Source organism: Grus americana, chromosome 18, assembly GCF_028858705.1.
Source record: "Grus americana isolate bGruAme1 chromosome 18, bGruAme1.mat, whole genome shotgun sequence".
Classification (NCBI taxonomy): domain Eukaryota; kingdom Metazoa; phylum Chordata; class Aves; order Gruiformes; family Gruidae; genus Grus; species Grus americana.
Window position 1 is genome coordinate 1,664,366 of NC_072869.1, and position 15,217 is coordinate 1,679,582.

General features: G+C 54.7%; 1 protein-coding gene across 1 annotated transcript in view; it reads left to right on the forward strand.

Moving 5' to 3' along the window:
* SLC39A11 (solute carrier family 39 member 11) overlaps positions 1 to 15,217 on the forward strand; it is a 95,650-nt gene that overhangs the window by 63,671 nt on the left and 16,762 nt on the right. Inside the window, exon 7 of the mRNA XM_054846829.1 lies at positions 7,186 to 7,255. Coding sequence (XP_054702804.1) covers positions 7,186 to 7,255 — 70 coding nt within the window. The remainder of the gene's footprint in view (positions 1 to 7,185; positions 7,256 to 15,217) is intronic.

Consider the following 15,217-nt stretch of genomic DNA (forward strand, 5'->3'; position numbering starts at 1 on the left):
ACAAACTTCATTATAGCAAGATTAATTTCCCACTAGGAACTTAACAGTTCTTCAAAGAGCAGGATGAATAATTGATGACATGTTGGCATCCGTAGTACCTTCCTAAAGGAAGCGTGTTCATTTGCTGACCCAGGAGAATTAGCTCCGTAAATCCTCGCAGGAGGAGATAATGTCGCTCACGGCTCCGCTGACGCTGCTGCCAGGCTCGAGGTGCTGGTGGGGGACGCGCGGTCCCAGTTTGCAGGTGGAGGATGGGTCAGTGGCTGTAAAGCACCGAGTTACGTGCAGGTGTTGCAATATTTGGCGTTACGGAGGAGAAGGACTAGGGCAGCTGTTTATGAGCCCAGCAGCGTTTGCTTCGTTTGATCAGAGGATGCTTTTGCAATGAATCCTCTGACCCGGCATCCGCGTTGGTGCCCACAGTCCTGTTTTGCATCGGGCGTGCGTTAGGTTGTGCAAAGGGTATTCTCAGGATTGCAGACTCTTCCCTCTGCTCACAAAGGCGTTTACTGCTGTTAAATCCATAATTCCTTCCATTTCTTTCAAAGCTCTGCAGGCACAGACCTCTGCTGAGCCCTGCTTTCCTTATCTGCCCCAGAAATCCCGCGTCCCCGGCAGGCAGAGCTGCGGTATTTCTGCTCTAGGTAGAAGGTATTTACAAACCTGCTTTTCCTCTAATCTTTGCCCTCCCTCCAAGCCCAAGATTTTGCCTTTGTTCAAACTGTGGGATCTGTGAGTTGCTTCTTGTTTTATTGTCACCGCGGATGCTCCTCCCCTGCCTGCCCGGGCGGCCGTGCTGCGTCCCCAGAGGAGTTTCCTGCAAGGGTATTTTTGAGGCAAAGCCACCCACAGGTGGGTGATGGGTGGGCTGTGCTGCCAGCACCCTGCCGAGCGCATCCTCTCGGAGAGCGGATGGCATGGGATAAATGAATGGATAACGAGCGGGTCTGTGGTCCCCTGTCACTGCTGTCCTAACCTGCTTGTACATCAAGAGAAGGGGGAAAACCCCAACCCCCAACCCTCCGATGCTGTTCCACAAGAGCGGGCTGTCAGGTCTGCCCGTAGCATCCCGGCGCAGCTCTGCCCGCCGCCGCGTTCCTACGTGAGGTGAGACCGAGCAGAGGGCAGGCGAGCGGCATCGCTACCTGCAGAACAGACACGTGTTAGAGCAGCGATCCTGGGCACGGCATGAACTCTGGGGTGCTGCGATGTCATTTTCTACGTTCCTGAAATCCTGCCTACGTGATGGCAAACTGATTTGGAGAGAAAAGTGAATTTTGTTTAGTGGATTCTTTTTTTTTTTTTTTAACATTCCTGTAGGATATTGTTCTCTATCCACTGCTTATTTTCTTGCTCTTTGTAGCATATGAGTAACATAATAAGTGGGGTTAATTTACTTGCCACCGTAATTTATCAAGGCCCCATGAGCGATGCTTGCTATTTAGTTGGTCGGATTTCTAAGGAATCCAAAGGGCTTTTATTTTTGGTTGGTTTTGTGAACAGATCTTCTCCCGAGGATTACGAGTGGCTTCCCGCGGTGGCTGTGAAGCTCATTTCATGCTCAGAAACGGAGCTGGCGGGGGCAGGATCTCAGCGAGCCCCACGATCCTGGACCCTGGGTTTGCAGGAGGGTTTTTCTGGCCGCTGATGGAGGCGGAGGGCTGTGATCCCCGTCTGGCTGCACAAGCTGCCCTGAGTAGGATTTAAAATCGCAGCCTGCTTAACTTCACCCGGTTCTTTCAGCTTGCCAAGCTCTTACAGACTCAGGCAGTGGGTGATAAGGGAGAGGTTTGATGGGATGGAGTCAGCCATTCCGCTTTCGGGTTGATCCTTTGAACTTGAGGCTCGTGTGGCGTTTGCAGCCGGAGGAGCCCTGCGACGTGAGCGTGGAAGCGGGTGCTCTCGGCACGGCCGGCTGCTCCGGGCAGGGCTGGACCCGGTGCATCTTGGAATTGGAGAGCGTGAGCACAAAGAAACAGCGTTCAATGCTGTGGGCAGCGGCAGAAGGTGATTTCAGACCGGGGGAAGTGGGCAAAATGAGATTTCAGACCGGGGAAAGCAAAGCAGCTTCCCGGGTGAGTTCAGTCTCTCTTAGTTTCACAACTTCTGCGTAGTTTGGGGGTTTCCTCCCCTCTGATCGAGCACGTCCAGCACCCGGCAGCGAGTCTGGGCTGGCCGGAGCCGTCTCTGTTACTGACTGAGCCTTCTGCTTTCAAAGCAGAAGCATCTCTTCAGTAAATCTCTCCTTTTTAAAGTGATTTGTGTGTTTTCTACATTATCCTTATCCAGGTCTCTGGCCTCAGGGCCGGTTAGGAACTGGCAGTGCAGAGTCATGTCCAGGTGCCCCAGGACTGTCCCACGTCTGCTGCGGGCTGCCTCGATGCCAGCACCTCGCTCCTGCCTGAGCAAACCTCCCTCTCCTCCCTGCCGAGGAGAAGAATTCCCTGGAAAGTGCAGCACTGGGCACTTTTTTTGGGTTAGTCCAAAGGCAAGAGACCCTCCGGTAGCCCAGAGCACCACCTCAGGAGCCCACGCAGTCCCTTGGGGCTGGAGAGCTTCGGCCTCCCTGGGAACATCCCGGCACGGGGTGGGAGCGTGCGGTGCTTTCCACGCCAAGGGGGAGGAGATGGATCGGTGCTGGACCTCATCCCAGAGCCCAGCCCAGCCAGTTTGTGTGCTCCTGTGGATCAGAGCAGGCAGGAACGTTGTCGCTGTCCTCCTGGCTCAACGAGACGGAACATCTTGTGCTGTTTTGCAGCTCTGCCGATGGGGCACTGAAGTGAAATTAAAGTCAAAATAAAACCAGAGCTGTAACAGCATGCCACATGCCTCTGAGTCCCCTCTGCTCGCCGGTGCTTGAACGCCGGTCGATGAGCGTTGGGGGAGCCAGGGACCTCAGGCCAAGCGTGAAGGTGTCGGAGGTGTGCTGGGAGCAGCGTGGCCCTCGCTTTGCTCCCTTGGCTGATGTCCTCCTTGTCAGCTTTTCATGCGCTGGGTAAATCTCTCCTTGGCTGCTCTGCTCAGTGCTGCAGCCATCGTGTCGTACCGCGCTGTCATCTTCTGCCTGCCCGCGGTGCCTTGACGTGATTCTGTGCTCGTCCAGCTTTGCTCTGCTCCCCTTGCCACGGTCCTTCCCTTTGCACCGACTCCTCCTTGCTCTGCTGTTCCCTCTTGGCTTTTCCTTTCCAAATTTTGCACTGGCTGCCTTCCCTGTGAAGATGCTTTTTTTTTGGGGGGCTTGGAGCAATGTTCTCGCTAGACCTGCGTGCTGTCCCCACTCCTGCACGGTCCTCTCCTGCTGTGCCCATCCATGGCTACCATCCGCATCGCTCCGAACGTGCCCTCTGAGGCTGCGGAGCAGGGAGCCGATCCTGCGCGCAGCAACAGCCAGAAGGGAAGGAAGAGTGGAGGAGCATGGCAGGGCTTGGCCCCAGGGATGGCGTGAGCAGGGAGAATGGATTCCCCTTGGCTTCGGGGCCAGAAGATGGGCCATGGTGCTATGAAGGTGCCCTGGTTTAGATCAGGTTTGTATATCAGACATAGCGTGTAAGGAGATGTACGGATATCGTGCTTTTTGCCCTCGCCACCGCAATCAGCAGGCTGCCGTAACATCCCCTGGCCGCCTGGCATTAACAACAGGTTTCTCTCTAGCGACCCTCCAACACGGTTATTGCTTTGCAGGTGGAGGTTTTGGAGATGCTTTTTTTTTTTCTTTTCTTGAAAAACAAGCAGAGAGGAAAACATGCCTTTGCAACGAGCACTGCCGACTGAGAGGTTTGTAGCTGATCCTTAAGTTAGCATAGGATTAGTTTGATCCCTGGGTAATGCCTTATCAGGATAAAGCGTCTTGAATTACAAAGCCAAGGAAGCCCAAGAGAGGCAAAATCCCTTTGTTTAGGTTAAATAGAAGCGTTTTCTTGTCAGTGGCTGAGATTGGTCATATTTTTCTTTCTTTGTTCTGCAACTCTGTGAAGAGATGCCGAATTAACGCCCCAGCCTGGTGCCTTCACCATGCGAGCTCTCCAGCTAACAGGGCTGTGCAGCCTCTCTGGCTCTTCCAGCTCCATCACCGGTTCCAAGAGGGGCTGACAACTGCTTCAGCCACTGAAATCCTCAGAAAAACCCTCTCTGACCTGGAAAGGCTTCCTGTGGGACATGCGTGCCTGCCTTCCACGCCCTTTCACTTCCCAAACTGTGGAGCTTTTTCCTTGCCCTCTGCAGAGTGGTGGCCCACCGTAAATCCTTGAGTCGTTCGGGGTAGCCTGGGACTGTGCTCCTCTTTGCCTTTGCTCGCCATGGTGCCAAGAACCCGAAATCTTGCAGGGCTGTTTATTTTCCAGGCTGATGCCCGAGCCTTCAGTGAGTGAGGGGATCTGCTCTCCCACACCCATCTTCAGTGACCTAATGTCTTAGTCATGCATTTGCAGAGCCTTCAGTGCAGCGTATCTGTAAGTGGTTGACATAGAAACATTAACCTTTCTCTTTTTGTGTCTTTTCCCACCTGAAGAAGTCGCTTGGGCTATTTATAATTTGAGTATGTGCAGAATACCCGAGAGAGGGGCTACAACCGGAGGGCTGAGCTGGATGCGAGCTTTGAGCGAGGGCAAACTGGCAGCAAGCTCTTTCTGTTTGTTTTCCGTGTAAATCTTTGTGTAACTGCTTGCTTATCTGCAAAACAGAGTCGTTTCGAGATTTGACATCTTCTTTGAAAGAGGCTGAACCTGTGTTATTGAAGCGGTGAAGTTATTGTGTCATCTTGGCAGGCTTTTCTAAGTGAAATATTTGAAACAAATCACAGCGATGGGCTGAGTGTGTCACACAGTAGCTACTATATATAATCAGAGGTTTCCCAAGCCTCAGCAGTGACAGCGGGATGTGCTGGGGTCCCTGCTGTTTCTGGACCACGCGTGACACCCGACTTGCCTGGCTGTGAGTTCCTGTTGGATGCTCTGGGCTCACCAGCCCGTTGGCCGATTCGTGGTCGTACTCATCCTGCCCCAGCTCTCGTGTGCTCTCGTGGGAAGCGGAGACCCAAGGAGCCTGTGGCCAGAGGCTGCTCTGTCACCTCCTCCTCTCCGTGCTGGTGAGCATCTCCACCGTGCTGCAGCTTCCACCATCGGCTGCTTCTCCCTCTCCAAATAAGCAGTTCACTACGCACCATCTGTTGATTTTAATTTCCCATAATTTGTTTCCACGTATATGTAATTTGTACTTTCATTAATCGTGCTGCTGAGTTTCTTATTCCGTGAGACTTGCTTTGCAGCCGGGAAATTGTTGTGGTTTTTCCCCTCCGTCAAAGCTATTTTTGTTATTTGCACAAATTAGCACTTTTGTCCTTTGAATTTTGCTCTCCGGGCAAGTCTTGCTTAAAAAGAAATCTTTCGGAAGAGCAGTGCCAGACCCATTTATGCGGAGCTTCATTACATCCTCATAGCCGTACTGAGCACAGCCATCAAATGTTTTTAAAAAGATCTTCCTCCAAAATTTGCTTAACTGCCTGCAGAGCAGAGACCTCCAAAGCCATCACCATCTGCAGCCCTCCACGGCTCTGCTCCTGCCCCGGGGCGCTCGCCCGTCTCCTGGGCAGGTGGTGGTGGGGCAGTGTGAGAGCCTTGCACAAGAGCTTTGCACAAGTGTGCGATCCCTCCCAGGTCTGGCGTGTGCCCCGTGTGCCTCGGTTCCTCTGGCGGTTTCACTAGATGGAGTTGTCGCCCAGTCGTGGTGTTTTAGGGATAATTTGGAGTCTCGGTACCCCGTAACCCTGTACGTAGGGTTGATGGCTGCTGCGTGTTCCCTGTCTCCATCCTGAGCCTTGGCACCAGCCTTGGACCAGGGCTCTGAAGAGTTGTAGCATTTCGATTCTCCACGCTCAGCCTGGACGCGAGGATGCAAATGCCGTGATTATCCGAGTTAGTTCTGCTTTTTATGGTGCGTTTCCAAGGCAACTGGAAATTCAGAAGACCGCAAACACACACACAGTCCTCCTCTTCTGAGACCTTATCCTCCAGTACACAGGTAAACACTCTCAGTGACATTTTCAACCTGTTTGAATGCTCATCTGAATGGTCCCCACTGTCCCCTCGTGTGGCTGCCTGCAGCTGGAGCAGGTAATTGCCTCCTTTGAAGGCTGTACAGCCCAGCCGGCTCCACAAACAGGTTTGCTTTTGTTCTTCAAATGTTTTCCCCCCCACCTCGCTTGGAGGGGAGCGATACCAGAGGAGCTGCAAAAACAAAAATGGGGATTTTAAACAAAGGAGCGAGAAGAAAAGAAAAAAAAAAAAAGTAGCCATGGTTTGACACTTTCTGAAGATCAGCTCTTTTCTGGGAGTGACGAGGGTGCTGTGGCAGTGGTGGGAGGATAGGAAAAGTTTGAGGGGGAGAGCAAAAATGGCAGGAGGGGAGCGGGAAGGATGGAGCAGTTATCCCCGAGGAGCTGCACGGAGGATGCAGTGGCGGATCGCAGGTCTCCCGCCTCCACCCACTGCCCTCCTGGGAAGGTTCCTCGGCTGGTTTTCTTTGGGGGTTACGGGATTAACTGTAATCTAAAATAATCTGCAGGGTGGGAATTTTCCTGTGGAGTTTGGGTTTCCTTCTGCTTTGGAGATTGTCCGTACAGGCGTGGTGCTGGTATTTGGGCACGGGGAGACCAGAAACTGGGGAGGCGGCGTTGCTGGGAACCTGGTCCTGGCTTAGCGCAGCTCCGGGTGAGTTTATGGGAGAAGTTGGTGTTTGGTGGTTCTGCAAATCCCCTGTGGCACCAATTCATCTGCACCTTGCAGAGACGCCTCTCTGCAGAGAGGTTTGCTGAGCCTGAACCATTTTGAACAGACTTCGGCGTATCACACCGTAAGGTGCTATGGTCCTTATTAAAAAAGCATTTCAGCTGGTGGGGATCGTGGCCTTTTCCTCTCCAGTACCCTCAGAAATACAGAAATCTCTCTCTGTTGGCTTCCCCAGAAACTGTTGGTTTGGGTTCATAGTGGAGAAGTACCCTGGGCAGCGTGGCAGGCTCTTGTATTGAGCTTAGATTAAGTGAACTTAGATTAAAATGAGAGGGGTAACGACCTGGCCCGGAGTCCTGCTCATGCCAGTCTTTGCTCCGTCGGAACGCAGGAGGAGGGACAGTCTCAGGGCTGTTGTAGGGTTTGACCTTACTGTTTTGGTTTTTTTTCCTTCCTGTTTCAGAGGGTCTGGCAGTGGGAGTTGGATTCGGGGCTATTGGAAAATCCGCATCTGCGACCTTCCAAAGTGCCAGGTAAGCCACAACGCCGCTTCTGCTCTGCGTGCGTCGGGTTTTGTGCACGCCTTTGCCTCTTGGAGGTTGTCTGTCCCATATAGCTCCCGTGCCAGGGTGGTTGGAGATGTGTTGATTGACTGAAGCTTGTCTGGAAGCACAAGTGTGGGCAGAGGGAGCAGAAGAAATTCCTAGTGCTGTTGCATTTTCCTAGCGATTGTGTTTGTCAGACGTGAAAAAAGGTTTCTGTCATCGATGCCTGGTTTCTGCAACAGTTCTGCGTTTCTGCCTCGCTGGGCAGGTCAATGGAGCTGGGGGGGCCGATGGAGAGGAGGCAGCGTGTGTGGGTACCACCGCGGGGGGCTGCTGGGGACTGAATAGGTGCACTAGGTGTCCCCCCCCGGGATTTAGGGGGTGCTGGGCTGCATCAGGAGGCACTCACAACCTCCTCCCTGCGCTGCTCGCTGCCGAGGGGTTTGCGTGTATCACACTGGGTTGTTTTTTCTCCTCTCCTTTACCCCCATTAAACATCCCTGGTGATGCTGCCAGCTTAGCTACACACTGGTAGCTGTTTGTGTGGGGAGCTTCACCCATGGGGAACTTCAGAGGGAGGGGAGGAAAAAAACCCTGAAGATCAGACTGAAAGCTAGAAACACGTACATCAGGTTGAGGTCGAGTGAAATCAGCCTGGGCAAGTCCCTCTTCTCGGGGCCAGCATAGAGAGTTTAAAGGAAATTATGAGCAAGAGCGAGTGGCGTAGGCTCCCAGGAGCCGGGACACCTTCCTCTCCCCAGCGCCCCTGCCCAGTATCTCCATCTGTCCCCACAAGGATGCTGTCGTCTTCTCATCCTGTCGCGGCTGAGCTGGGAGCAGGCAGGATCCCTGGCACAGGCTCCCCACTCTCCCTACAGAGACATGCGGAGATTTTCCACAAAAGCAGCATCCCCAACGGGTAGGAGCAGCTGCCGGAGCTGTCGGAAAGCGTGCGGTGACTTTGTTTCCCATTCCTGCCAAGCAGGGTCACTATATTCTGTAATTGGGTAGTGAAGGCTCTCGGTGCTCCCGGCGTCCCTGCTCCCGGCGTCCCTGCTCCCGGCATCCCTGCTCGCCAGCAGCCGCTCTCAGCCGGCTCCCTTTTCGGCAGTGCCAGCATTGCCCCGTGTTACCAGGCAAAACCTTTTGTGCTTCTCTCCTGTACTGGTGTGAACACGGGGTGTGGGGGGGTTAATTCAGCTCTTCCAAACCACCTCGGGGGAGATTTGGGCTTTGGGTGCATTTTCACACCAAGCAGGAGTAAAACCAGGGCGGACGGGGTGGGTGATGGCAGGGAGAGCCCTGCTGCTTCCCCACACCCAGCTCCCCCAGCAGAGCTGAAACTGGGCTGACTGGGGCCATTGCTAAAGAAAAGGGAGAAAGGAAGAATGGTGCGAAACGGGAGCCGGAGGAGCTGCCGAGGCTCTGAAGAGCTGCTGGCACCTCTTGGCGGCTGGCTCGCAAACGGCACCCTCCTGCCGAGGCTCCTCTGTGTGCCTTTACCAAACGCTTTTCTTTCTCTGTTGGAATTTTACACCCGAGGCTCGCGGCACACCCCCTTCCCTTCGCCCTTTCTGTACCAGTGTGGTTTGGGGACACGCGGTGTGTTCAGCCCGCGAATAACCTGCCCGACCCTTACGGCTCGTGGATTTGCATTCATATCCCGTTACGTCTCAGCTGCCTTGTTCCTGCCAGAGGATCCGCGGGATCCCGGCGCTGGTTTTGGGAATCTCCAGGTTGCCCAACCTCTTCTCTGACGGGCACAAGCTGCTCTCACGAGGACCCTGCAAAGACACGAGCAAAACCTTCTGTACCCAATGCCTGTTACATCCCCGGCCGATGGGGGACCGTCAGTGCTGCGGGCGCTCCGATTGCAGCAGATACCATCCAGATTTGTGGTGAGAAAAGCAGGATACGCCAGCCCTAGACGTTGCGTTTCTCTAACCTTTTGAAATAAAAGGCTGTTCATAAAGTCTGCAGAGGCTCTAGAGATGCTTGAACAAAAGGACTTTTTTTTTTTTATCAGCTGCTCAGTAGAAGCTAAGAAGCCAGAAGCAGCTGGTTCTTTCTCTGTATTTACAACAGAATTAATCATGTTAGATGAAAGGTGGAGTCTGTACCATGAAAACACCAATGCAAATTCAGTCAGCTGCAAAAAGAGACAAAATAACTTCGTTGCCATCAATCTGTCTGTCACTGTCATCTGCGGGCAGCCCAAAAAATCTTTCAGTGTAGCCCCTCCGCTGTAAAGCCATTTGGAAGTATCCAAGAGTAAAATTTTAAGTGGCTAATTTGTGTTATGTAGGCTTAAAAAATAGCAATGGAATTATACTCGATGTGAGCTAATGTGAGAAATAGAGCTAAATCTTTTGACACGTGCAAAGGGGAAACTGCTCCTTGGCCAACCTTGGCTCTTGGGGGCCACGACAGTCATGATCCCCCTCGTGTCCATGATTTTGAAATAGCGTTTTAATGAAACAGCTGCGTGACTCAGTTTACCTCCTCCATTCTGCTTCCGCTTCCCCCGGCGTGTGACTAACCGCGTTAGCACTGAGCTGGAGCTGGGGTGAGCTGCCTCTCAGGAAGGCTTATTCCTTCAAACCTTGAATCGTGCAAAAGTATTTATGAACGCTCTGACGCACTCGGAGCCTGAGCTAAAGATGCAGACGCCTGGAGACGTTTGCGGTGGCTGGTAGATGTTTCCAGGGTTGGCTGTGACTTGCCGGTGCTAACCAGAGGACCTTCCTCGCTGCCTTGTGCTTGATGAATAAACGCTGGCGTGGCTGGGGAAGCGCTGCCCGATTGCATTGCTCCCAGGGGGGTGAAATCTCAGCAGGAGCCTGAATTCATTCCAGCCACCGTGTTTGCAGAGAGACAATCGAGAAGAAGGGGAGAGCACCAGCCGCTCCGCAAACCCCAGCGGTGCCGTCTGGGTGTTGCAAGCAGCCAGGTGCTGCTCTGGTCTGGGCCGCTGTTGAGCAAGCTCTCCGGGTGAACCCCTGTGCACCCCAGCAGCTCAAGGGTGGGTGTCGCAACAGGGTCCCTGCCTGCCTCCGCCATCCGTCGTGGTCCCGAGTGCTTTGCTTTTTTCGCGTAGCGCAGCGATGCTCCCCAGCTCTGGTTGGATGGGGGTTAACACCCTGCTCCCGATGCCTTGCAGGGATCCCGCAAGGCTTTTCCTAGGCTGAGGGCTTTCCCCTGCGCTGGCTGTTGGAAGGGTTCTCGGTGCTGCCTGTCTGCCTGCCCGCGGCAGGAGGGGTGCTGCGGGGCTCCTGCCCGGGCCGTGTGCTTGGGGCTGCGTTGGTACAGAGCTCAGCCCCGTCTGAGCATGGCTGGGGACCGTTTTTGGGTTTTAAAGCAGAGTGAGGCCGGGTGTGCTGCAGAGAGGGGGCTGGCTGGGAGCTGCGGCGGCCGGTGAGCACTGGCACGGGCGGTGTAAGCAGGCGCAGCTGATGGTCCAAGTCAGGGGAACGCTTCGGGGTTTGGTTAAAAACTAAAAGAGATAATTAGGAAGCAGGGTGGGATTCTCGCCTTTTAAAAGACCCGGTGCTTTGCATGTGCGGGCATCACCTCTGCCATTCCCTGACTCTCTGGGCTCCTGTAGGGTCCTGCACCTTTTACCTCTGTGCTTGCAGGATCCGGCCCTCTGGGCTCCTCCATCCACCCCACCTCCCCGGAGCATCTCGGTGCTGCCTGCCAGACCCCTGCCCGCACTCCTCCGCGTTTCTTTGCTGCCACCGGGTGTGCAGGCTCCGTTCCTGCGATCTTGCTCCTTCGCGGCTCCTCTCCGCCGGTGCCAGGGCTCGCCCTTGGATTACAGCCCCTCGCCTTGCGAGTTGTTTCATTTATGGCTTGCGGCATGGGGGGAACCCACTTTCTTTGACCTGTCAGGGGATGTGAGCAAAATGCAGTCCCGTGCCCGAGGAAGGTGAGGACTCAGCGGTGGGGTTGGATCTTTGCTTTTGTGTGCCCATGGATATCGGTGGTCCTTCAGCTGGGCAGCACACTCGAAAGGCGGTGCAGCTTTTATGGCAGTTTAGACGGGGCTTAGGACAACCTAACGTCTGCTTTCAGGGTGTTTTCTATTTCGGGGCTGACCTGCTGCTTGTCCTTGGGTAGGAGCCTCCCTCCCTCACTGCTGCGGAGCATCCCTCCCTCCCTCCCTGCTGCAGGACTGTGGTTCACCTGCCCAGTTCCTCACAAGGAAAAAAAAAATCAGAAACTCCCACAGGCTGGAAATAGCAGCTCAGGACAAAGCTGCTGCGATGACAGAGGAGAAGCGAGACCCAGAGCGAGCGTGTTCCCCGGGGTGGAGGAGCGATGCCTGTGCAGAGGAGCAGTGCCCGGCATGGGGCACGCAGGGAGCGCCAGGAGGGGAAGGTCCCTTCCAGATGTGAGCAGGGAGGCATGAGCCGCTCCTGGCTGCCTTCCAGGCAGGAAGGTAAAGAGAAGGGCAGCCGTGTCTTAAAAAAGCTGTTTTACCTCCCCCTCTTCGCACGCTATAGCGTGGGGGGAGGAAACCCTCTCCACCTTGTGTGGCTGATTTAACAGGAACCAGATGGAGCTGCTGAGATCAAGATGGGATGAATTTGCCCGTCCCTCGGCTGCTCTAGGGATGCAGAGTGGGCAGGGGTGCAGGCAGGGGTGCAGGCAGGGTTGTCCAACACTGGTGCACTTTGTCGGTGGCTTCCCCAGGACTGGGTGTAGGAAGAGGGGCCGGGGCAGGTCCCCGCTGCTGGCCGTGCTCCACACGTCTCCATCCGCTGGGGCTGCAGCGCAGGGCAGTAGCGTGTCGGGGTGGTCTCCCCCTCTCCAAGTCCCTTCTGTGCCTTTTAGAGGACAAAAGCACCCACCAATGAACCTGGGGGGACCCTGAGCCCCTCAGCCCGTGGGGGTTATGCCCACGATGCTGAGCAGCTGCGAGGTGGGGGCCGGGGCTGGCAGGGAGGAGATCCCACGTGCCTGCTCCGCCGTCCCCTCTGGACCACGTCCCTTCCCTGGGGACCCACGTCACCGCCGCTGCGTTGGCATCTGCAGCATCTCCACTCCGCATCCCCTGCCCGCGCGGCGGGAGCTCATGCCTTGGCTGGAAATACAGGATTGGAGGGGAGGTGGGGTCCCTGGGGACCTCTCTTTTTCTCTCCCCGCCATTGGGGGCTCTCCCTTTGAGAATCAGCACGAGGGGCTGGTTATCCCCTCCCCATTCCACCTGGCACGATGCTTGGGTTTGGGGGGACCCCGGCGGTGTGGGGGTGCAGAGGGGGGCCCTGGGGATGTAGGAGCCTGATTCTGCTTCTTGCCCCTTACAAATCCTCCCTGGGCTATTTGCTTTCTGAAAGCAGGAGGCAACTGGTAATCGTGCGGTATGGGAGCACACAAAAACCAAATCCGTTTTCTTACGGAGCTTTGCTTCTTCCTGCAATTTTTTTTTCTGTCAATGAGAAATTCACCATAAAATTAATTTCCTCGGTCAGGATTGCGGGAACTTCTGAATGTACCTGTGTTACACTGCAGAGTGAACAGAAAACTACCATAAAAAGCCTGTGCCAGCAATTCTGCTTTTAACAGGAGAAAGATTTGGGAATGTCTTTAAGATATGGACCCACAGCCCCGAGGAGGCTGACGGAGGGCGAGGGCTTTGCCTCCAGACAGCAGCAGTGGGGGGAAACGGGGCGAGCGGTCAGAGCAGGACAGTTTCTGTGACCGGTCTCATCTGTGCGGTGAGTGGTGCCTGGACCTGGACGGCTTCCTTGGCTGGCTAATTTGAGGAGAAAAAGGGAATCTGTTGCACAATTAACTTTGAACTGTCTGGATTTTCTCTGCCAATCCCTCTCTGGCCGATCTGTAAGGAGTCCCAGCGCTGTGTTTCCAGGAGTTTGGATATTCGCTGTGCAGCCCAGGCAACGGGCGATTCACCGGCTGATACTCGTGGTTTTCCCCTGGCCGAGCTGCTCTCCAGCTGGGATGTGACGCCTGCGCGCTGGGGATGCTCTTCCCATGGAAATAATCTCCGCGTGCCGGTTCCACCTCGAGCGCGGGTGCACAGGGGCTCTCCCCCCCAAGTCTCCCTGTTACGTATGGTATCTGTGTGGGTGTAACCTCAGAGTGTTTCATTTTGCAGCCTCAGTATTATTTTAATGTCATTTGTGTGTATAATTTTAAAAATTTGATAAAACCTTATTATTAAGGCTGGAAAATCAAGCCCATAGCTACTGCAGAGATGACGGGTGACTCCCACCTTGTCTGAAAAAGCGTTCATCTCCTTTGGTGTACGTTTGCTGTGCTTGTTTCACGAAATACTCCCTGTGTGATGGTTTGAACAGCTGAGCCCGGTGCCCCATCCTCACCTATCTCTGATATTCTGCATTTTTGTTGGTGGCTCGTCTCTGTGCTGGCTGCTCCGGGCGCCTTCCCCATGCTCCCGACGTGGACAGAGCAGAGCTGCTTCTCCCATCAAAAATAGGAGATGAATTAGGACAGTTATGGTGAATAACTTTGCTGGTCGCAGGCGAGAAATATCTGCGAGTCTGACTCGAACCGAAAAGACAGAATAAAACACAGATGAGATTTTTCTGCACTCTTCCTCTCCAAAAGCGTATCATACATTTTTATTTTGAATCCACCGCTGTTACAGGGGCAGAAAGCTCAGGTCCCTGCTGATGGCCAGGGAAGCAGAGGGGTCCGACACCAGTGGTTTGTGCGGAGCAAGAGCCGCGGCCGAGCCGTGCACATCCCTGGCTGCTGCTCCTCTCCTGCCTGACACTAGGTGGTAACATCCATGTTCCTATCAGCCTGTTCTCGCCAGATTTGGGGCTGGGGCACAGTCTCGCACCGCTGTAGGACAAGCCCTGGAGCTAACGGGGCTCCCAAAAGTGGCTTTTTTGCTGGCAAAACGCCTAGCAGAGGGCTGCTCTTTGAGATGCGAGCGAATGTTCAAATAAGTGAAACCACTATCAGGTTAAATGCTGTAAATTGCTTTGAGCAGATGATATATATGAAGGACTGAAAGTTTGAAAAATAAAGGGAAATGTTTTGTTAAGCTGTGGGTGGTCTGGGCACCGGGTCCTCATAGGATACTGCAGATGCCAATAATTTAGAGAGGTTAAATACGGTGCAGGCAAATTTTTGGCAAACCTCTGCCTTAGGATGAAGCCGAGTACATTTAGGGGTGGGGGACCCCGTGGGGTGTCGGCTGCTGCCTCTGGTTTAAAGCGGAGGGAGTTGGGGGGGCTCTGCTCGCGGTGATGATGGCAGCTTTCCCTGCGTGGCTGGGGAGTGATTCTCGGGGTTCGCATGGATCCCCGTTAGCAGTCGGAGGGTGAGCCGGTGGCAGGGGAACCCCTCGGCGCTCGGGCAAGGAGCAGAAGCGTCACCCACTGCGGGTGTCACCCCCTCAGCACCCTCTTTTCCTGGGCACAGCGCTGGCGGGGCTGGGACCCTCCTGGGTGAGGCAGAGCTGCACCCGGAGAGCTTTTCTCACCTAAACCCCAAGCTCCTCTGGGCAGGGGCGGATTCCTTCTCCCCTCCAGCAGCACTGGGGCCGGCAAATCCCACCAAAGGGTTTGTCGCATCCTCTGCTGCAAGCTGCAGGTACTGCTTTGTCCAAGATCTGAGCCCCGCTCGCCGCGGATGCAGGGAAGGGGAAAGGCGCACATTTTTGTGGGTGTAATGTTTAACTTGGGCTCGCCCTTCCCCAGCACGGCTCGACTTGCAAAGCGCTTTTGGTGCGGACGAGCATCGCATCGCGGAGCTCCCACCAGCAGCCCACCTGCCCCGGCTATCTCCGGAATGAAAGCTCCTATTTAGGGCAGCTGGAGAGCTGGTGTGAGTGTGGAAGTGATGTAAACAGAGATATTTATTCCTCCTCCCTCCCCCCCCCCCCCCCCCCCCCCCCCCACCGATGATGATGGTGATGTTTCCTCCACCACAGCACAATGGTTCTCATTCATC